The sequence below is a fragment of the Danio aesculapii genome, chromosome 22, assembly GCF_903798145.1.
Source record: "Danio aesculapii chromosome 22, fDanAes4.1, whole genome shotgun sequence".
NCBI lineage: Eukaryota > Metazoa > Chordata > Actinopteri > Cypriniformes > Danionidae > Danio > Danio aesculapii.
Genome location: NC_079456.1, coordinates 31,049,130 through 31,069,052, shown reverse-complemented (window position 1 = coordinate 31,069,052; position 19,923 = coordinate 31,049,130). Strand labels below are relative to the sequence as shown.

Sequence of the window (19,923 nt, the reverse complement as noted above, 5' to 3'; positions counted from 1 at the left end):
TGGATGTGATTAATCACGATTAATCGTTTGACAGCACTGCTATAAATCAAATTCTCCTTACAAAACTGTATTACCGGATTGTATTTTGCACATGATTTAGATTATTTTGAACATCCTGAGCACACTCAGTGCCATCCCATGTACTGATAAAAACAGCATACAGGAAATGTTCTTTACATTCAGCACACAAACCAGTTTCACACATAAACAGAGGTGTTATTTGACGTCACAAACGAATGCAGCACAAACCACAGTTAGTTTGGTGTAACAAACAGGAAGCCGTTTAGTTGCCTTGTTACCTTCTTGTCCGAATATCATGGCCGTTGTGCCTGATGGTTGCACCACTTGACCTGTTTTGAGCCTCAGATCCAAATGTGTGTTGAAAACCAACAACATTTTGAGTAATGGTTTGAAAAAACAAACCTACACTATAAAATTATCAATGATTTCAATGGTAAAAAACTTTTAAAATGCTTCAGTAAAAATCCACAAACTGGTTAACTGTAAGTTTCCTTAATATATACGGTAAATAACCGTAAATTCACTTTCCTCTAAATTCCCACACTTTTTATGCTTTTTGTTGACATTATTATAGTACCTTTTAGTTTTTTTCTCTTGAGTAATGCACATTAAAGTTTTATGCTACATCTTATTTTGATAAATAATGTTTACTGCATTACTTATTTTATGTGTGTAACCGTGATGGTGATTAGTAGTTGTCGACACTAAGCCTATTTATTAGTATGTGTCTCTGCTTGTGGCAAAGGTTGTTTGTGATGTTTGTGTTCATTATATGACTTTCTCATCCACAGCTGCTTATGGTTGTGCTTTTTGTCTGGTACAAAGTGAAGTTTGTATGTTATTACCTCAAAACATTAGCTATGTTTCCATCCAAAAATGCGAATTAACTTTATGCGCAAAACTGCATTATCGCATAAAAGATGTGCGAGTAAAGCAGCGTTTCCATCCAACGAGTCAAAATCACTTCCTGATTAACTGGAGCCAAATATCAACAGTAAAAATGGAATTTCCTCTGATAAGAGAAGCTGCGTGAATCTTTTCTTCATTTAATAAATGACTCGCGCCTCAGAGATCAGTCCTGACACATAGTGAACGCGTGGTAGTATTTGAAGGCGTGAGACGCGGAGCATAGACGCTCTTGATTCTGGAGGTTATTAATGATATAATAACACTAATACTGAAATGGTTAAGGTGTTTTAGAATGACCAAATCAACATTTCAGATGTTTTACAATGTGCTCAGCCTGGTTTGTCCATTTGCACACATTTTCATCATCACATGATCTCTTATAATAAAATCACATTTCATACTGAAATTTGTTCAGTAAAAGTGTTTCCATCGTAGTTTATGCGCATCTTTTCTTATCGAATAAAACGTTTATCCTACTCAGTTATATGCTTGTGTTTTTTATGCACATTTTTTTAATTTATGTGCATCTTGGCGTTTCCATCAACCGTATTTTTATGTGCATTTCCAAAATGCGCATAAAAATGGGTGGATGGAAACGTAGCTATTGATGTAAGACAAAAAACAAAAAAAAATTTATACTTTACCTTGAAATTTAGAAATTTCGTTTACATTCGTACTGTATTTTCAATGCTATTTCATGGCAATTCGTAACATTTTGATTTTGTGGCTGATTTGTTTAAAATTGTACGATCTCATTCGTACAATTTAGTATGATTTGCTAGGGGTGGGGTTGGGTGCCACACCTCCTTTTTAAAATCGTATATTTTCGTATGACTGAACTCAACAAATTGCGAATTAGCCACTAAACTGACAAAACGTAAAATAGTTATGTTTCCTCGTGGCTGGTATTTTTAACAATTAAATCCCGGCAACCGCAGATTTACAGATTTCGTTTTTTACCATGTAACTTTCAGAGTTTGAAAAGATTTCTCATTGAACATCCTACACTACAGCCAATTTAGTTAATCCAATACACCTATAGCGCATGTCTTTGGACTGTGGGGAAAACCGGAGCAGCTGGAGAAAACCCAAGCGAACACGGGGAAAACCTGTAAACTCCGCACATAAATGCCAACTGGCCCAACCGGGACTCAAACTAGCGACCTTCTTGCTGTGAGGCGACAGTGCTAACCACTGAGCCATCTTGCTGCCCTACTTTATGTACATTTTTTTTTTTTACAACAGTAATCTTGCTGATTTACAAAATATACAAAACAGAAGGATGTATATTTATATTACAAACTAAATAAACAAACAAACGAACCAACTAAAAATTTAAAATGCTCCCCTTTTCTGGGTTAATCCATTTAAAAGCGACTATTATAATCATGAAACTCATTATTTTAAACAATGTTTTCAAAAGCAAACATGGCCACAAGTCTTTTTATTTTAAATTAATAAAAATGTCTCGTTCTGATTATCTCTAACAAATATTAAATCCCAAAAAGTGATATTCTGAATAAACACAACACATCATGTTCACTTAAAAACAAACCAAAAAGGCAAATTGATCTGATGTCAATTCACCTTGATGTCTAAATGACATCAAATGGACATCTAATGTTAGATGTCAAGTTGATGTCATTGTGACATCAAGGTAGTTTACAATGTGGGGATAAAAATACAATGTAAATTTGTCTTTTGGTATTGAAGCTTTCAGATGAATGACTTTTTCTTATTGTATATTACGTTTTATGTAGTTATTTGGGAGGTCAAAACGGCATCAATGTATGGATGTGAAATAGACGTCAAGATTTTACCATCAAATCCCTTTTCATTTTTGTGTTTTTGAAGAGTTTTTTTTAATATCGTTCTGACATTATCACAACATGGACCGGCAAATATGATGGAGAGGAAATGTATCTCTGCATTGAACGCACAAACCATCCTCACGGAGGAGTCATTTGACGTCACAAAATGAGACAGCAGTCGGCACATTCATGTTCTAAAAACACAGAAAAAAACACCTTGTTCGTCTCTCTTTTGCTGTTTTTCCAGTTCATCGAGGACATCTTGCTAATGTGTGAAGAAACGGTGTGACTGAGAACTACGCCCCGTTAAGTAGAGAGAAACACCTTTCTTCAGCTGTGTGCGAATGTGTTTGTTTGGATCTGTAGAATGAGATTTGTCATTGTCACCCATCTGTCCTATTACGTCGCAAACAGGAAGTGATCTGTTTGCTTCATCATTTCACACACACACACACACACACACACACACACACACACACACACACACACACACACACACACACACACACACATTACTCACCTCTGAGGCCTCCATTACATGCAGTCTGATACAGCAGCACAGATTGTACCTTTGCACTTGTACACTTTCTGTCACAAAAGACCACTTGTGCCTCAAATAACTGTTTGTTTTTTGACTTCATGAAGTGTTTGGGACTGTAGAGCATGTCTGTAGTTTATATTCTGAGAAATATGTGACTGAATCTGCAGATGAATTTGCTGGAGCTCAGAAAAACTATGTTTGTTTTCAAGAGTTTTCTGCATAACACTTAAAAATATATATATGTTGCTGTTAGTTCAAGATACTTACTTAAAATGAGCTGAATCAACACATTTCTTGAGATTTTTTTGGGACAACTTAATTGTTTTATGTTCAAGCCACATAAAATTTGTAAAAACAATCCAGTTAACTTAAATGATTTGTTTTTAGACAAAATGAAGTAATTATGTGAAAGCCAGCCCTTTTGTTATTAAAACAATTTATCTATCTATCTATCTATCTATCTATCTATCTATCTATCTATCTATCTATCTATCTATCTATCTATCTATCTATCTATCTATCTATCTATCTATCTATCTATCTATCTATCTATCTATCTATCTATCAACTGGTTTTATCTATCTATCTATCCATCCATCCATCCATCCATCCATCCATCCATCCATCCATCCATCTTCAAACTGTTTTGATCTATCTATCTATCTATCTATCTATCTATCTATCTATCTATCTATCTATCTATCTATCTATCTATCTATCTATCTATCTATCTATCTATCTATCTATCTATCTATCTATCTATCTATCTATCTATCTATCCTTTTTCAAACTGTTTTTATCTATCTATCTATCTATCTATCTATCTATCTATCTATCTATCTATCTATCTATCTATCTATCTATCTATCTATCTATCTATCTATCTATCTATCTATCTATCTATCTATCTATCTATCTATCTATCTATCTATCTATCTATCTATCAACTGGTTTTATCTATCTATCTATCCATCCATCCATCCATCCATCCATCCATCCATCCATCTTCAAACTGTTTTGATCTATCTATCTATCTATCTATCTATCTATCTATCTATCTATCTATCTATCTATCTATCTATCTATCTATCTATCTATATATATATATATATATATATATATATATATATATATATATATATATATATATATATATATATATATATATATATATATATATATATATACTAGTACCGGGTTGGCCCCCCTTTTGCTTTCAGAACTGCCTTAAATCTTTATGGCAACAAGGTTCAACAAGGTGGAAATAGTTCTCAGAGATTTTGGTCCATATTGAAATGATAGTATCACGCAGTTGCTGCAGATTTGTCAGCTACACATCCCAAAGGTGCTCTATTGGATTAAGCTCTGGTGACTGTGGAGGCCATTTGAGTACAGTGAACTCATTGTGATGTTCAAGAAACCAGTCTGAGATGATTCACTCTTCATTACATGGCGCGTTATCCTGTTGGAAGTAGCCATAAGAAGATGGGTACACTGTGGTCATAAAGGGATGGACATGGTCAACAGTATTCATGTAGGCAGTGGTGTTGACACGATGCTCAATTGGTACTAATGAGCCCAAAATGTGCCAAGACAATATCCCCCACACCATTACACCACCTCCACCAGAACTGAACTGTTGATATAAGGCAGGATGGATCCATGCTTTCATGTTGTTGATGCCAAGTTCTGACCCTACCATTCGAATGTCAAAGCAGAAATCAAGACTCATCAGAATATATATATATTATTGGTCACTAAAGCTCGATTTATTGGATTAAATTACAGAAAATAAAACTAAAACAGAAATATTACAGTTTAAAATAAATAACTGTTTTATGTTTGAATATATTTTGACATTCAATTGCTTGTTAGCATTATTACGTTCAGTGTCACATGATCCTTCAGAAATCGTTTCTAACAGTATGATTTGTTGCTCAAGAAACGATTGTTAATGTTAAAATAGTTGTGTTGTCTTATTTGGTTAACTACGAATTTGTTTTGTTAGAGTTTTTACTTTAGGAGAAGAAAGTTCAACATTTTTATTTTATGATTTAATGTGAGATTGATAAATAATAGTATTAATCAGTAATAATACTAATAACTAAGTGATCCTACCGCAATGTATGTGTATGTACAGTTAAAGTCAGAGTTATTAGCCCCCCTGTTTATTTTTCCCCCAATTTCTGTTTATCGTAGAGATTTTTTCAACACATTTCTAAACATAATAGTGTTAATAACTCATTTCTAATAACTGATTTATTTTATCTTTGCCATGATGACAGTAAATAATATTTTACTAGATTTTTTCAAGACACTTCTATACAGCTTAAGTGACATTTAAAGGATAAACTATAGGTTAATTAGGTTAACTAGGTGGGTTAGGGTAATTAGGCAAGTTATTGTATAACGATGGTTTGTTCTGTAGACTGTAGAAAAAATTATAGCTTAAAGGGGCTAATAATTTTGACCTTAAAATGGGGTTTAAAAAAAACAAACAGATTTTGTTCCAGCCGAAATAAAACAAATAAGGTTTTTTTCCAGAAAGAAAAAATATTATCAGACATACTGTCAAAATGTCCTTGCTTTGTTAAACATCATTTGGGAAATATTTAAAAAAGAAAAAAAGATTCAAAGGGGGGCTAATAATATATACGTATGTACTGTATATACACACACTCAAAATGACTACTAGTAAATATGGTAAATATTTAAAAAGTTGTTACGGCAATGAGAATTAGCTATTTGCTTTATTGTTATTAAAACAATGTATTTTTTTTAAATTAGGTTATTGAAATAATATTCACTTTATTTACTCCCAGGATCATTTATATCGAAGCTGCACCATGTTGGTGTTTCGTAACATCTAGTTTTTATAAGGTGGGTTGTTAGCCTAACGCTCAACCCCCAACCTGGACGACCAGAACATACACACATATACTACGAACAATTTAGCTTATTCAATTGATTTATAGCACATGTCTTTGGACTGTGGGGAAAACTGGAGCACCCGGAGGAAACCCACACCAACACGGAGAGAACATTAATATTCCCTTTGCTTTTGCTAAATTTTATTTTATCTAGATTTACATTTTTAACTTATTAGTAGTATTGTCTTTTTTACATGTTTTCGTCAATACTCATTTCTCAAACATAGCCCTCCAAATGTAACAATGTTCTATGTGTTTGTCCTGCTTGTTTGCTTGTTTTAGAAAGAAAGAAAGAAAGAAAGAAGGAAAGAAGGAAAGAAAGAAAAAGAAAGAAAGAAAGAAAGAGAAAGAAAGAAAAAAGAAAGAAAGAAAGAAAGAGAAAAAGAAAGAAAGAAAGTTAAAAAATGTCAGATATCAGATATATACCGTTAAAATATGCCTTTAATATTGCCTTTAATTTACGGTCAGAGCAAAAACACTCTCTAGAGCATAGGTCTCAAACTGATTCCTGGAGGGTTGCAGCTCTCCACAGTTTTGCACCAACCCTAATCAAACACAGTTGATCCAACTAATCAAGGTATTCAAGACTACTAAAGACTATTAAGCTGGTGTGAGTTGGAGCTGGTTAGAACCAAACTATGCAGAGCTGCAGCTGTCAAAGTTTTTGTTCATCTGTCAATCACTGACTTCATGCTGGTATAAGCTGTATTTTCTCTCTTTTATATATATATATATATATATATATATATATATATATATATATATATATATATATATATATATATATATATATATATATATATATATATATATATATATATTAGCCTACATGTATTTTCATGTTTTCATATAATAAATATTATTTATGCCTCATTTACAAATTAGTCATGTCAAAGCAGTAAGTAAATCAGCATACTATCATCTCAAAAACTGCAAGAATTAGATGCTTTGTTTCCAGTGAGGACTTAGAGAAACTTGTTCATGCTTTTATCAGCAGCAGGGTGGATTACTGTAATAGACTCCTCACTGGCCTTCCCGAAAAAGACAGTCAGACAGTTGCAGTTCATCCAGAAGGCTTCTGCCAGGATTCTGAGCACATCAGACCACATCACACCTGTCCTCAGGTCTTTACACTGGCTCCCAGTCACATTCAGAATAGATTTTAAAGTATTATTACTTGTCTATAAATCACTAAATGGCCTAGGAGCTCAATATATTACAGATATTCTCACTGAATACAAACCTAACAGATCACTCAGATCTTTAGGATCATATAAACTAGAAATGCCAAGAGTTCAGTCAAAGCAGGGTGAATCCGCCTTCAGCTACTACACCCCTCACTGCTGGAATCAGCTTCCAGAAATCATCAGATGTACTCCAACATTAGGCCCATTCAAATCAAGACTGAAAACACATCTGTTTAGCTGTGCTTTTACTGAATGAGCACTGTGCTTCGTCTGACAGATCGCACCATTATGTTTTCTCTTCTTTTCCATTCTTTTATAACACATTTAATCTGTTTTTAATTATTTTTATTATTTGTATATTTATTTTCGTATACTTGTTTCTTTTATTCTTGTTTATGTAAAGCACTTTGAATTACCATTGTGTAAGAAATTTGTTATATAAATAAACTTGCCTTACATATATGAACACCAAAAATTCATAAATAAATTTATTAAGAGGCTTAATAAATAAGTAAATAAATGTGTTTGTGTGTGTGCTAAATTCATAAATGTTATTTTTAAACAAATTAAATGTAGGCTAATTTAAATATATTAAATATTTAAATATGTATTAAATAAACCTTCACAACAGACACAAATACATTAAGAATCCATTATTTAAAATAAATATTTTTTCTGAAGAAATAATTTCCAGTAACAGAAATATATATTATGTACCACTGTAAAATTATATATAAACTATTATATATATATATATATATATATATATATATATATATATATATATATATATATATATATATATATATATATATATATATATACTGTATATGTTGAGTGTATTATTCTTTTTAATTTTACTGTAAGGGAGAAGCAGGCACGTGTGTTTTGAAGGGTCGACGGAGTCTATATGACTCACTGGACGCCTGCTTTATGATATTCATGAAGATTCACGCGCAATTATTGCTCACGTCTGAATATTAAACTCATATTTATGTGGTGAGTCATTGCACACGAGAGCTTGTGGGAAGTGAGACGTCACGCGGAGAGCTGTCAATCAATTCCTTCAGACTGTAATTGACGTGGATCAATCCACGATTGCATGGAATGCATGGAATATACATTTATAAACATATCGCACATTAGAAAGAGTGCAGCATCTGTATGCATTTGGACTGTAAAATTACGTGTAATTTCTAAAAAAAGAGTTGTAAATCTAATTTAACAGTACTAGAGTGCTCTCTAGTGGTGAGCATATGTTCTGAGCATCTGTTTTGCTATTTTTTATTTTTCTGTAATCCAGAAGTTTGTAGCATCATGGGTAGGCGAAATATTTAATTATTATATATAACAAAGTAGCATCAATGCTAGATATTTTACTCATCATACCTTATTTTAAAACACAACTGAATGTTCAGGTTGTAATAATATTGATTTTGATCATTTAATGTTATTAAATGCTATAGGTTATGTGCTTTTACCGTACATTTAACTATAGCTTATGTGCCTTTGTAGCTTACATTTGTTTAATATTGTTATATTTCATGACCCTGGACCATGAAACCTTAAAATTCTTAAATTGCACGAGTGTTATTTAAAAGTAAAGCCAACAAATTAGTAAAAATAATTGATTTAGGTCTATGAAAAAAATTTAATTAAATAAATAAATACAAAATAATTAGGCTATATTAAAAATAAAGTTCCACGAAGACTTAAAATTTGCTACACTGTAAAACCCAACAGTCAACTTTATCAAATAAAATGAGTGCAATTAACTCAAAATGTACTCAAAGTTAATTCTACTCAGTTGAAAAGAGTTTTGAACTCAGTGTTGAAGGTAATTAGTTAAATAAATACCTCATTACTTCATCTTAAATGGAGTAAGTTCACAGTACTCATATAGATTAGTTTTTAACTCAAATGGTTTGTAGCAATCGTTTTCCTCAAACGGTTTGAGTTGCCTTAACTCGTTGGGTTTTCTGTGCTCAGATTGCTTCGTTTACTCAAATGAATTAAGTTCACAGTACTCATTATGAGTAGTTTTTGAACTTAAATAGTTTGTTGCACTCGGTTTCCTCAAATGGTTGGAGTTGCCTAACCTTTTTGGGTTTTACAGTGTAGGAATCTAATTTACCAGTACTAGAGCGCTATCTAGTGGCGAGCATATGTTTTGCTATTATTTTTTAGTCTATTCTGTAATCCAGAGGTTTGTAGCATCAGAGGTAGGCGAAATATTTAATTATTCTTGCAAAAGAGCTACATTTATATTTGTGTTATTATGGCGACTGGATTTTGGGTGTTAAATTCGGTTTTGGGAGCTAGCATCAATGCTAGCTATTTTACTCATCACACCTTACTTTAAAACACAACTGAAAATTCAGGTTGTAATAATGTTGTTATTAATGTTGTTAATAACCATTGTTATGTGCTTTTAGCCTACATTTAACTATAGCTTATGTGCCTTTGTTGCTCACATTTGTTTAATATTGTTATATTTCATGACCCTGGACCACAAAACCTTAAAAGTCTTAAATTGCACAGGTGTTATTTAAAAGTAAAGCCAACAAATTAATTAAAATAATCAATTTAGGTCTATGCAAAAATAAATAAATAAATAAATAAATAAATAGGATTAAAATTATAATAATAATACATAACTTAAATAAAATAAAATAAATAAATCATTAGGCTATATTACAAAGATGTCAATTGACTTCTTTGATGTCAAAATGACATCAATTTGGTATCTTTAGTTCCATTAAGTTACGATTTCTTAAAATTACCTATTGTAGCCCTATGAAAACTTTTTTTTTTTTTTGTAATAAAAGCTTCATTTGGACATCTTTACAGATGATTTCTTATTTTTTATTTATTGATTGATTGATTGATCGATCGATTGATTGATCGATCGATTGATTGATTGATTGATTGATTGATTGATTGATCGATTGATCGATTGATTGAATCCTTATTTCAGATTTTCAAAAACTTATATTGACCAAATATTGTTGTATCCTAACAAACCTCATTAATGGAAACTATTCGTTCAGCTTTTTTAGATCAGAGGATGTACAGTGCTTATATATAAGTACACACATATATAAGTCTCTCTTTTAAATTTATATTTTCATAGGAAGCTCTACAATATTATATTTGTGCATATACATTAGTCAGTACTGAAGCCAAATCTGGAGGTAATCTAAAAAACTAACTTACAATAACAGTCCAAAACCTAGTACACCCAAATTGATATGTTATAGAAAAATATTAAACACAAATTTAAAAATAGGAAAAATGAAGAGAAGCAAGAAATAGGAAACGTTTAGTTGAAACTTTGTAGGTTGTAATTTTATTGCCAATATTTTGCTTGAAATTAATTGTATTATCTCTCAATTTCTAAATATGTTTGGAGACTAAAATATTATTCTAATAAATATATCTGTTTAATAAATCTCTTTTGTTTAAATGCACTAAAATACATTGCCTATATTCACTGAGAAATAGATAAAAATATAATTTTTAAAATGGCGTGTATTAAATTGTATTTCTCTGTATACATTTTAATCAAAATAAATAAATAAATAAATAAATAAAATTATGACTTTTGGGGATCAGGGTCACATCATTATGGCTAGTTGTGCGTCGACAAAGTAGAAAGCGAAAGCAACTCTATGAACACGTGACATCATGATCCCAGTTCTGCGTCAAAACCTGGTCATAACATGCTGCAGCAATCACGGAAACAACACTGATAATCAGATTGCTTCGGTTGAACGTGAATAGAAAGAATAATTTCCTCAAGTGAAACATAAAGCGGATATGTAAGTATATCAAAACTTCTTCAAAACTCTTTGACTCAACTTTAATGAGTGCTGAAGAAAAAAAGTATGTTAAACGTGGCTGAATATGGCGTGCGCTTGCTTGTGTTTACGAATTTACAGATTAGGCATGTTGGTTTTACACTCTTAACAGAAATTACTGTCACTGTAACGTCTTTTATCATGAACAATATTAGTAGTATTACAGCTGACTCTTGCTTGAACTTAAAGAGTTAGTTCACTCGAATAAAAACTCATCATTTACCCACCCTTCACTTGTTCCAAACCTTTGAGTTTTATTCACCTAAACAAAAAAGAGCATATTTGCAAGAATGTAATGCAATCTCGATAATTATTTTCCATATTAAATAATTATATATATATATATATATATATATATATATATATATATATATATATATATATATATATATATATTTCAATATAAGTTGTTAATGCTTCCAGATTTAAAAGAGTACCCTAACAATGACTGGAGCCACAGTAATTAGATGGTCCATTAAATGGCATAACATATTTTCGGGCGATACATTTTTGGTGGCCAAAACTTTGGTACATTTCTAATATCAACACACTTTTAGATTCACATTGTTGCACATTCTACTGTGTGATTGGCTCTTAGATCAATATAGAGAAAAAATCAGCTTTTGGCTTAGTCCCTTTATTGATCAGGGATCGCCACTGCGGAATGAACTGCCAACTTGTCCAGCACGTGTTTTACGCAGCAGATGCCCTTCCAGCCACAACCCAGCAATGGGAAACAGAGCTTATAATTGTTATTTACAGAAATTTTATCGCGATTCGATATAAATCGTTTATTGCCCCTACATGCAGTAAATTTTATACTATATGGATGTCAATGGCATTTGCATGTTCTCCCCGTGTTGGCGTGGGTTTCCTCTGGGAGCTCCGGTTTCCCCTCCCACAGTCCAAAGACATATGCTATAGGTGAATTGAATAAAGGGTCCTGATGAATAAAGGGACTAAGCCAAAGGAAAATGAATGAATGAAAGATGTCAATGGCTACTCCTGCATTCTTCAAAATATATTCTTTGTGTTCAACAGACAAAAAGAAACTCCTTAAGGTATGGAAACATTCAAGGGTGAGTAAATTTTTGATCCCCCACTTTTGTCTTGCTTTAATGTAATAAAAATACACAACTAATTGGACTTGTTGGAACACAATTTAAAGTGCAAATGCTTTATTAATGGGCTATTGATTAACAGCTTTTATAATTTATGGAGGCACCAGCAGTTGTCTTTCTGGAGCTTCAGGAAGAGATTGTGCTATTATTTACAGCTTTAACTTTTCATTTTCTATAACATTGACTGTACAATCAACAAAACTGGAGTAGCCAGGCTACTTTAAAAAGTAGTGCTTGTCATTGAATCTGCAGCTATAGGAGTGGCCCTTAGTTATTGTGGGTCCATCTAAGGATTATTACCGGGCAAACTCTGGCTGCAAATGACGTATTCAGCACAAGATGGCAGCAATTTGACATTTTGGCTTCACTTTTCTATGGTGGAAAAAATTGAGGCGTGCTTCGAAAATTTTTTTTAACAGTCTATGATAATAATGTGCAGTTTTTAAAAAAAATGTAACTGACTGATGATGTAAAGGCTTTTCTTTTGTCCACAACGAATAGTTCACCCCAAAAATTTAATTGTGTAATCTTTTTTCTGCACTTATTTCAAATCTATGCAATTTTCTGTCTTCTTTTGAATTCATAACAAAATATTTTGAAGAATGTTGTTAAGCAGACTTCCAAAGGTTTTTCTTCTCCCATTATGGAAACTTTTTTTATTACAAACATTTTTCAGAATAATTTTGTGTTCAGCAGATAAGAAAAGGCATTGGAACAACGTTAGGATGAGTAAATAAATAGTATGCTTATTTGTGAGCTATTTTTTTAAGTCAAATTATGCAAAAGGTGTACAAAGCTGAATTTCCTCTGAGAGTTTTGCAAATAAATACTCGTATATGATGGCTAAAGAGAATGATGGGCCTATGGGAGCAGTAAAGAGTTCCCAGAAAGTCTCCAAATACATGCGCAAAACTATGTTTCAAAAATGGATGAGGAAAATCAATTCAATTCAATAATAACCACTGTTATTCCTGAAAGATACACTGTTCATTAAAGGGTTTGCTTGACTCTTACAGTGTTTTGTTAAGCATCAGGAACCAAGGGTGTGGTGTTTACTCAAATAAGGTCCATTATGTAATCCTCAGTCACTGCTCTCTTTTTATTGTTCATCTGTAAGTTCAAAGTTCAGTGCTGTAGAAGTGTGGCTTCAGCTTGTCAATCGATAAACTCTCGTCTAAAGGAACGAAGTAACTATAACTTGAAGGATTCAGGGGTGAAACTGCTCTGCACTGAAGAGACCAAACTGCTAACTGGAGAAGCTGAGGTATTTAAAAATAGCCATAAAACTATAAGTTTAGCATTTAAGCTAAAAGTTTATACAGTTAATTTCAATCTACAATAAAGGTATGAAAGCTGGCACTGGGGCAGAACCTTTTCAAAAAGTACATTTGTGTACTATTTATGCACTAATATGTACCTTTAAATTTTTTTATTGTTACAATAGGGATAATTTAGTTACTAATATGTTCCCTTTAAGTACAGAGGTGTACCTTTTGAAAGAAACAGGTCGCTGGTTCGAGTCCTGGCTGGACCAGTTGGCATTTCTGTGTGGAGTTTCCATGTTCGCTCCATGTTTCAGACATACGCTTTGAATTGAATAAACTAAATTGGCTGTAGTGTATGAGTGTGTGTGTGAATGCGAGATTGTGTATGGGTGTTTCCCAGTTCTGGGTTGAGGCTGAAAGGGCATCTGCTGCGTAAAACATATGCCGGATAAGTTGGCAGTTTATTCCGCTGTGCTAAGCCATGATAAACAAAGGACTAAGCGAGAAGAAAATGTATGAGTGACTCTACAAATGTATAAATACGAAACTACTGTTCATATTCAATCATGTTGGAGATAAGTCAACACAACGATAGCCTGTCTTCCTACAAAAGCTGTTTATTTGGCAAAGCAAAGCCTGTCTTTTGTCTTATTTGCAGCTGTACAAACAAAACTGGAGTGTTAGCTTTAACAATAGGGATAATTTAGGTACTAATATGTTCCCTTTATGTACTGAGATGTACCTTTTGAAAGAGTACTGCCCCCATGGCTAATTATACCTTCATCTCTGATAGTGTTGAGGAAACATTCAGATTTACGTGTCTGGAGGTTTGAAAGTTGGGCAATATGGTAATGATAAATATGGTTAGTTTAAAAATAAGGATGTGGAGCCATGTAAAAATCCAATGTTGCTGAAAGCAGTAATTAAATGGTAGACAGGGAAAATGGCCAGCTGTTGAAAAGAATATTTGGGTTCAATTGGACAAAATTCACTAAGGCTGTAAACTCACTGGCCACTTTAATAGGTACACCTTAATATGTTGTGGAAATCTGTTCTAGTTATATATTATTTTGCAAATTAAGTCTCTATAAAAGAAGTCTGAAGTCGTTCTGACTTACTCAGGCTGAAGCGTTTATTGTTACAAGCAGTTTGCAACAACAGAGGTGATACAATCGTATGTTCGTATGTCTGATCAGGGTCTTGCACACAGTTTTATACATGCTGTTCTCCCTTATAGTTAATATCACATACATCATATCTCATCAATATCTACTGTTTGATCATTAATCTTAATTTCTATGTCTCAGCTGCATCCTGCTCCCCAGACCAGGCTGACATATTCCCTTATGTATAGTTTTAATTGTTCTTTAACCCAAGAATATCATGTCATTCCCATGTCATTTATATGTAAGTCCCTTGTGTCTTATGAATAATAGCTTCTCTATGATCTTCTCTATGATCTCAGGGATAATATGGGTGCTTTGGTGTGGATGCCCATTGAGGACAGCAGGGCCTTTAATGATCACAAAACGATTTCCCATTTAGGCATGTCCTATCTCATAGGCCCACACGGAATCTGTGTGCGCAGAATTCCGCAGATTTTTAGCCCATCATTGAATCTGTTTATTTACTTGTGTAAATGTGTGTAAATGTATATTTATTCAGTTTTTAAAGTAATTTCAGTAATATTATTGACTAATATGAAAATATTTATATAATTTAATCACAATACAGTTTGTAAAGTAATATTTTCTGTCTTTTATTAGATATATTATATGAGAGACTTGCTTTGTTTACCAAATAAAGTGGATCTAATTGGATGTGCATTGTAAACATTAAATACAAGTTAAGGTATTACTTTTTATTTCATATATTAAGGTTTTAGTTATGATACTTTCAAAATCATTCTGCATAAATCTGCAGATTTTTACCAAAATTCTGAGCAGAAGTAGTAAAAATGTCCGCAGATTCCGTCTAGCCCTACTCATAGCCTATTCCTAATGGAAGCTGCAGGTAACATGCATTATATGTAAGGCAAAAGTCACGTATGCAGGTAATGCTGAGATATGTGCATGAAACATACAGTAAAACAGAGTATACTTCCAATAGAATAAAGGTATATACAGTTTGAGCAGCATCATATAGCTTTCGAGTATGAGTGTATTGACTTACACCTTCATTAACACATTCATATAGTCAATCACAAAATCACATATACGGTTAGTTTCACAACAGGAATACAGTCTTAAAGTGAAAGTGTGAGTTTTGTAAAACTGGTTTCCACATTAATAAAAATATATTAAACAAACTCTGTTTAAATTTTTTTTCATATATTAGATACACATCTGATGTTTGTATTTACACCAGTTCCACGTCCACAACTTCACTCATTGGGTTAAATTAGGCTTTGCAGTTTCCGTGTTCAGTCCAGTACTTTCACTGTATCTGTTCAGCTGAGGGAACGGAACCAACCCTGTGACGTCAGACACAACGATATTCCAATATGGCGGTGCCCTTGCTCTAAAACTATAGAGCAACATGCCACTTTTTGTATTAATCGAGTTTGTTGCATATAAATAATGTAACTTGACTGACTGCTTCACTTCCACTTTAATGTCTAATTGACTTTCTGTAAGAGTGAGCCACTGATTGGGCGTTAACTATAGAAATGAATAAGAAACGCTATAGGCTGTATCCTACCTGTCACAAAATTGACTTTGACTTCTCTAACAATGCTAATTAGCACTGTTGCCCCATAGCAAGAAGGTCGCTGGTTCGAGTCTCGTGTGGAGTCTCTTTCTGTGTGGAGTTTGCATGTTCGCTCCATGTTTCAGACATGCGTTAAAGGTGAATTAAATAAACTAAATTGGCCGTAGTGTATGAGTGTGTGTGTGAATGCAAGAGTTTGTGGGTGTTTCCCAGTACTGGGTTGTGGCTGGAAGGCCATCTGCTGCGTAAAACATATGCCGGATAAGTTGATGGTTCATTCTGCTGTGCCGAGCCATGATAAATAAAAGACTAAGCGAAAAGAAAATGTATGAGTGACTATACAAATGTGTCAATACGAAACTACTGTTGATATTCAATCATGTTGGAGATAAGCCAACACAACGATAGCCTGTCTTCCTACAAAAACTGTTTATTTAGCCTCTCCTTTGACATCCATTAACAAAATAAAACCCTCTTGTCTCATTTGCAGCTGTATCAACAAAACTGGAGCGTTAGCTTTAGCATATATTCTTTTATTATATATCAGCTTTCGTCTTTTTTCATTGGTTCTACTCTGTCATGTGCTTTGTTTGTCTTATTTTGATTTTTTCCTTTGTTGAATGGAAATGGAATGTTATTCTTATTCTGTCATGTGACCCATATTGTTTAGTGTAAATAGCCCTAATGTTTCAGTTGTCTCTTGTTTAGCTTTGTTAGATATATCCTGTTCGTGAGTTGTTTTATGGAACATATTCTAGTTCAGGTCGAGTCTCTTTGTGGTTAGCTTGTTTTCTGTCTTTTCATGTCTTCTTTGTGGGTTATTATCACTATAAAGTGCCTTTGAGACCTGAGAATTAATTTTCAGATATTTTTTATTTAACCATATAGTTAAATAGACCTTAGGCTGTAAGAAATTAATGTTGGTCAAGCTCCTGCACGTTTATAAATAATCTGCAAGGAGAAAAACAGTAAACAAACCTCAAATTGTGTCAACCCTGTCATTGACGAATTCAAAGTGTTATATTTTCATTGCAGTGTGATTATAAAATGTATATTTTCAGAAAGGTAATGTGTACCTTTACCAACCCAACTTTTTAGATTATGAAAAAAGTCTATTTATAATAATGAAATAATGGACAAAACATTTATTTCCCAATAAAATATGCAATCATTGCACGTTCTTTTCAAAATAAAACCCAAGATCTAAAGTATTTTGTCAAACTTTCAAACAATATTAACTGATTCTTTGCTAAGTTTATAAATAATTTGTTTATTTTCATAAAAGTTGAACTTGACGGTGGAAAACAAGATGACAGGGTGGACATTGGCATGACAGGTTGGACAAAGGCTTTATCAGATGCTCAAGACATAATCTTTCATCTTTAATGACTTATATCAAATACACAAGACATGTCACTCGGATCTTTTTAAATGGGGAAAAGTGTAACCGTCAATATGGTGAATAAAGCCCCATCTACAGGAGCCAAACATCGATCACTATTTGTCGAATAAATCCTGCCTTCTAGTACAGGAGCCAATCATTGATCGTTATAGACAGATGATACTCCAGGGGAGGGACTTGGACCAGACATGAGTTACTGCAGATTTTGTGTGATTTGGATGTTTATAAATGAAACTAAAGACAGTTGTTGTTTAATTTCTATTGATGATTCCTAATATGTAATTCAATTGTAAGCTTGGTTAGCAGTTTTGATGTTTCCCCATTTTGACAGAATGCCCAAGCATACTGCCCGAGAAGCGTTTCAAAGATGGCTGCCAAGTGAAATGACTTGCCCTAAAGAGACTTTGCTTAAATTAAAAATGTCAACAGAGGCTTGTGATATATGAATTAGAGTGGATCATTAATTAAATGCAAAGGCCTATTTTCCGTGGAGCGATCGATTTGAGGTAGCCTGCTATTTTTAATGGTTGGAAGAAAAAAAAACATATGATGGGGAAAAAAAACAGCTCATGCCGGTTCTTAAAAAGAATTCTGTCAGTGTTTTTGTTTTGTGATCTAAATTTGTCGTTTAAGTGAAAATGATCTAGGGCAGGCCTATTTATTTTATTCTTTTTATTTAGTTTATTCTGTTTTTCTATGCTTTTGGAAACAATGCCGGTGCGAGATGTTCTGTTATTGTTCTGTTATTAATATGTTCGCATGTAAAAATAAATAAGTACTTTAAAATGCAATAACTAATGTGTCAGTTACAAAATAGACACACATAATTTTTTTTTATTAAATAAAAATATTAATCTGACCAGTTACCGTTAATATTTTTTTAACGAGCAGCCGTTGTCGGTTGGCAAAATTAACTGAAATGAGCATCCCTAGTTTAACCAATTATATTAAAATATCAGAATTTCATTATTTCGCATTATATTCATATGGGACGAATTAAATTTTATGGGACATCAAAGGCACTTTATAGTGATAAAGACCCTTAAATAAAATGAACAGACACTTCAGCTCGCCTTCAGTGAACCTTACTCTCAGTGGCTTTAATACCTTTTTCTTTCACAGCCTGTATCATGGATTGTAACGGAGAAACCATCATGGATCGTAAAGAAGAGACTATGGCTAGAGCAGAACTACTAAAATGTAGGTCAACGCACACACTTTTTCTTCACCAAACACTATTTTACACAAGCCCAGAAATTTTTTTCATGCAACCCAAAATAGTTGGATTTTTAACACATTTATGCTCACATTAATGTTCTCTATGTTCGCAGATGCCTGTGATCTCACTCTTGATCCAAACACGGCACATGAAATGCTCTCGGTGGCAAACAGCAACAAAACGTTGGTGCGTAACTCAGAGCCGATGATTTATCCTGATCACCCAAACAGATTTACCGGCCTCCCGCAGATTCTGTGTAAAGAGCGTCTATCTGGACGCTGCTACTGGGAGGCAGAGTGGAAAGGACTTGGTGACATGGTGGTGTCCTATGGAGGAATCGGCCGGAAAGGAGAAAGTCTTGATTGCAGATTCGGAGCCAATGACAAATCCTGGATTATGAGCTGCTTTATTGGAGAGAAACTGATTGCATGGCATGATAACATGGGAGTATATATTACTCTTCCAACAACTCCCTATAACAGAATAGCAATGTATCTGGATGAGCCGGCCGGCATTTTGTCTTTCTTCAGCGTCCCTGATGAAAACACACTCAATCACTTGTACACATTCAACACCAAATTTACTGAACCTCTCTATGCAGGATTTGTGCTTTATACAGAGTCAGTGACTTTGTGTGATCTTAAATAATTTGTGGACACAAAATATCCAGTGGCAAGTATTTGGACTGTTGACACCCAGTCCAAAAACTTAGCTGCTCTTGTTAATGTTTACACTGTATAACAATGTCAGTGTCATTTAGACTGAATTGCTCTGCAACTTTGGATATTAAAGGCTGTCCTTGTTAAAATACTATCATTTAAGTAATAACTTGCGTAAATAAAAACTATATGGTATTGCAAAACATGTTTGTTACTGACTTCGGTTTACACCATAGGTCTCAAACTTGGTGCCTTAAATCTCTTTAAAGGCTGGGACACACCAAGCCAA

General features: G+C 33.3%; 1 protein-coding gene across 3 annotated transcripts; it reads left to right on the top strand.

Moving 5' to 3' along the window:
* Positions 1-11,100: 11,100 nt before the first annotated feature.
* On the top strand, positions 11,101-19,837 carry si:dkey-286j15.3 (uncharacterized protein LOC100038796 homolog). 3 transcript variants are annotated; one of them, XM_056448390.1, is made up of 4 exons: positions 11,101-11,220; positions 12,301-12,338; positions 18,879-18,956; positions 19,088-19,837. In XM_056448390.1, the coding sequence occupies exons 2-4, from the start codon at positions 12,323-12,325 to the stop codon at positions 19,621-19,623; spliced, it is 630 nt and encodes a 209-aa protein (XP_056304365.1). In that variant the 5' UTR covers positions 11,101-11,220; positions 12,301-12,322; the 3' UTR covers positions 19,624-19,837. The 3 variants fall into 3 exon arrangements, with proteins under 3 accessions (XP_056304365.1, XP_056304367.1, XP_056304366.1); XM_056448392.1 differs by lacking the exon at positions 12,301-12,338; XM_056448391.1 differs by lacking the exons at positions 11,101-11,220; positions 12,301-12,338 and adding an exon at positions 13,495-13,644.
* Positions 19,838-19,923: the final 86 nt, after the last annotated feature.

Excerpts from the sequence above, each read along its gene's own strand:
- si:dkey-286j15.3 (XM_056448390.1), top strand. Across the intron at positions 18,957-19,087 it reads TAGAGCAGAACTACTAAAAT|ATGCCTGTGATCTCACTCTT; the intron begins GTAGGTCAACGC and ends CTATGTTCGCAG.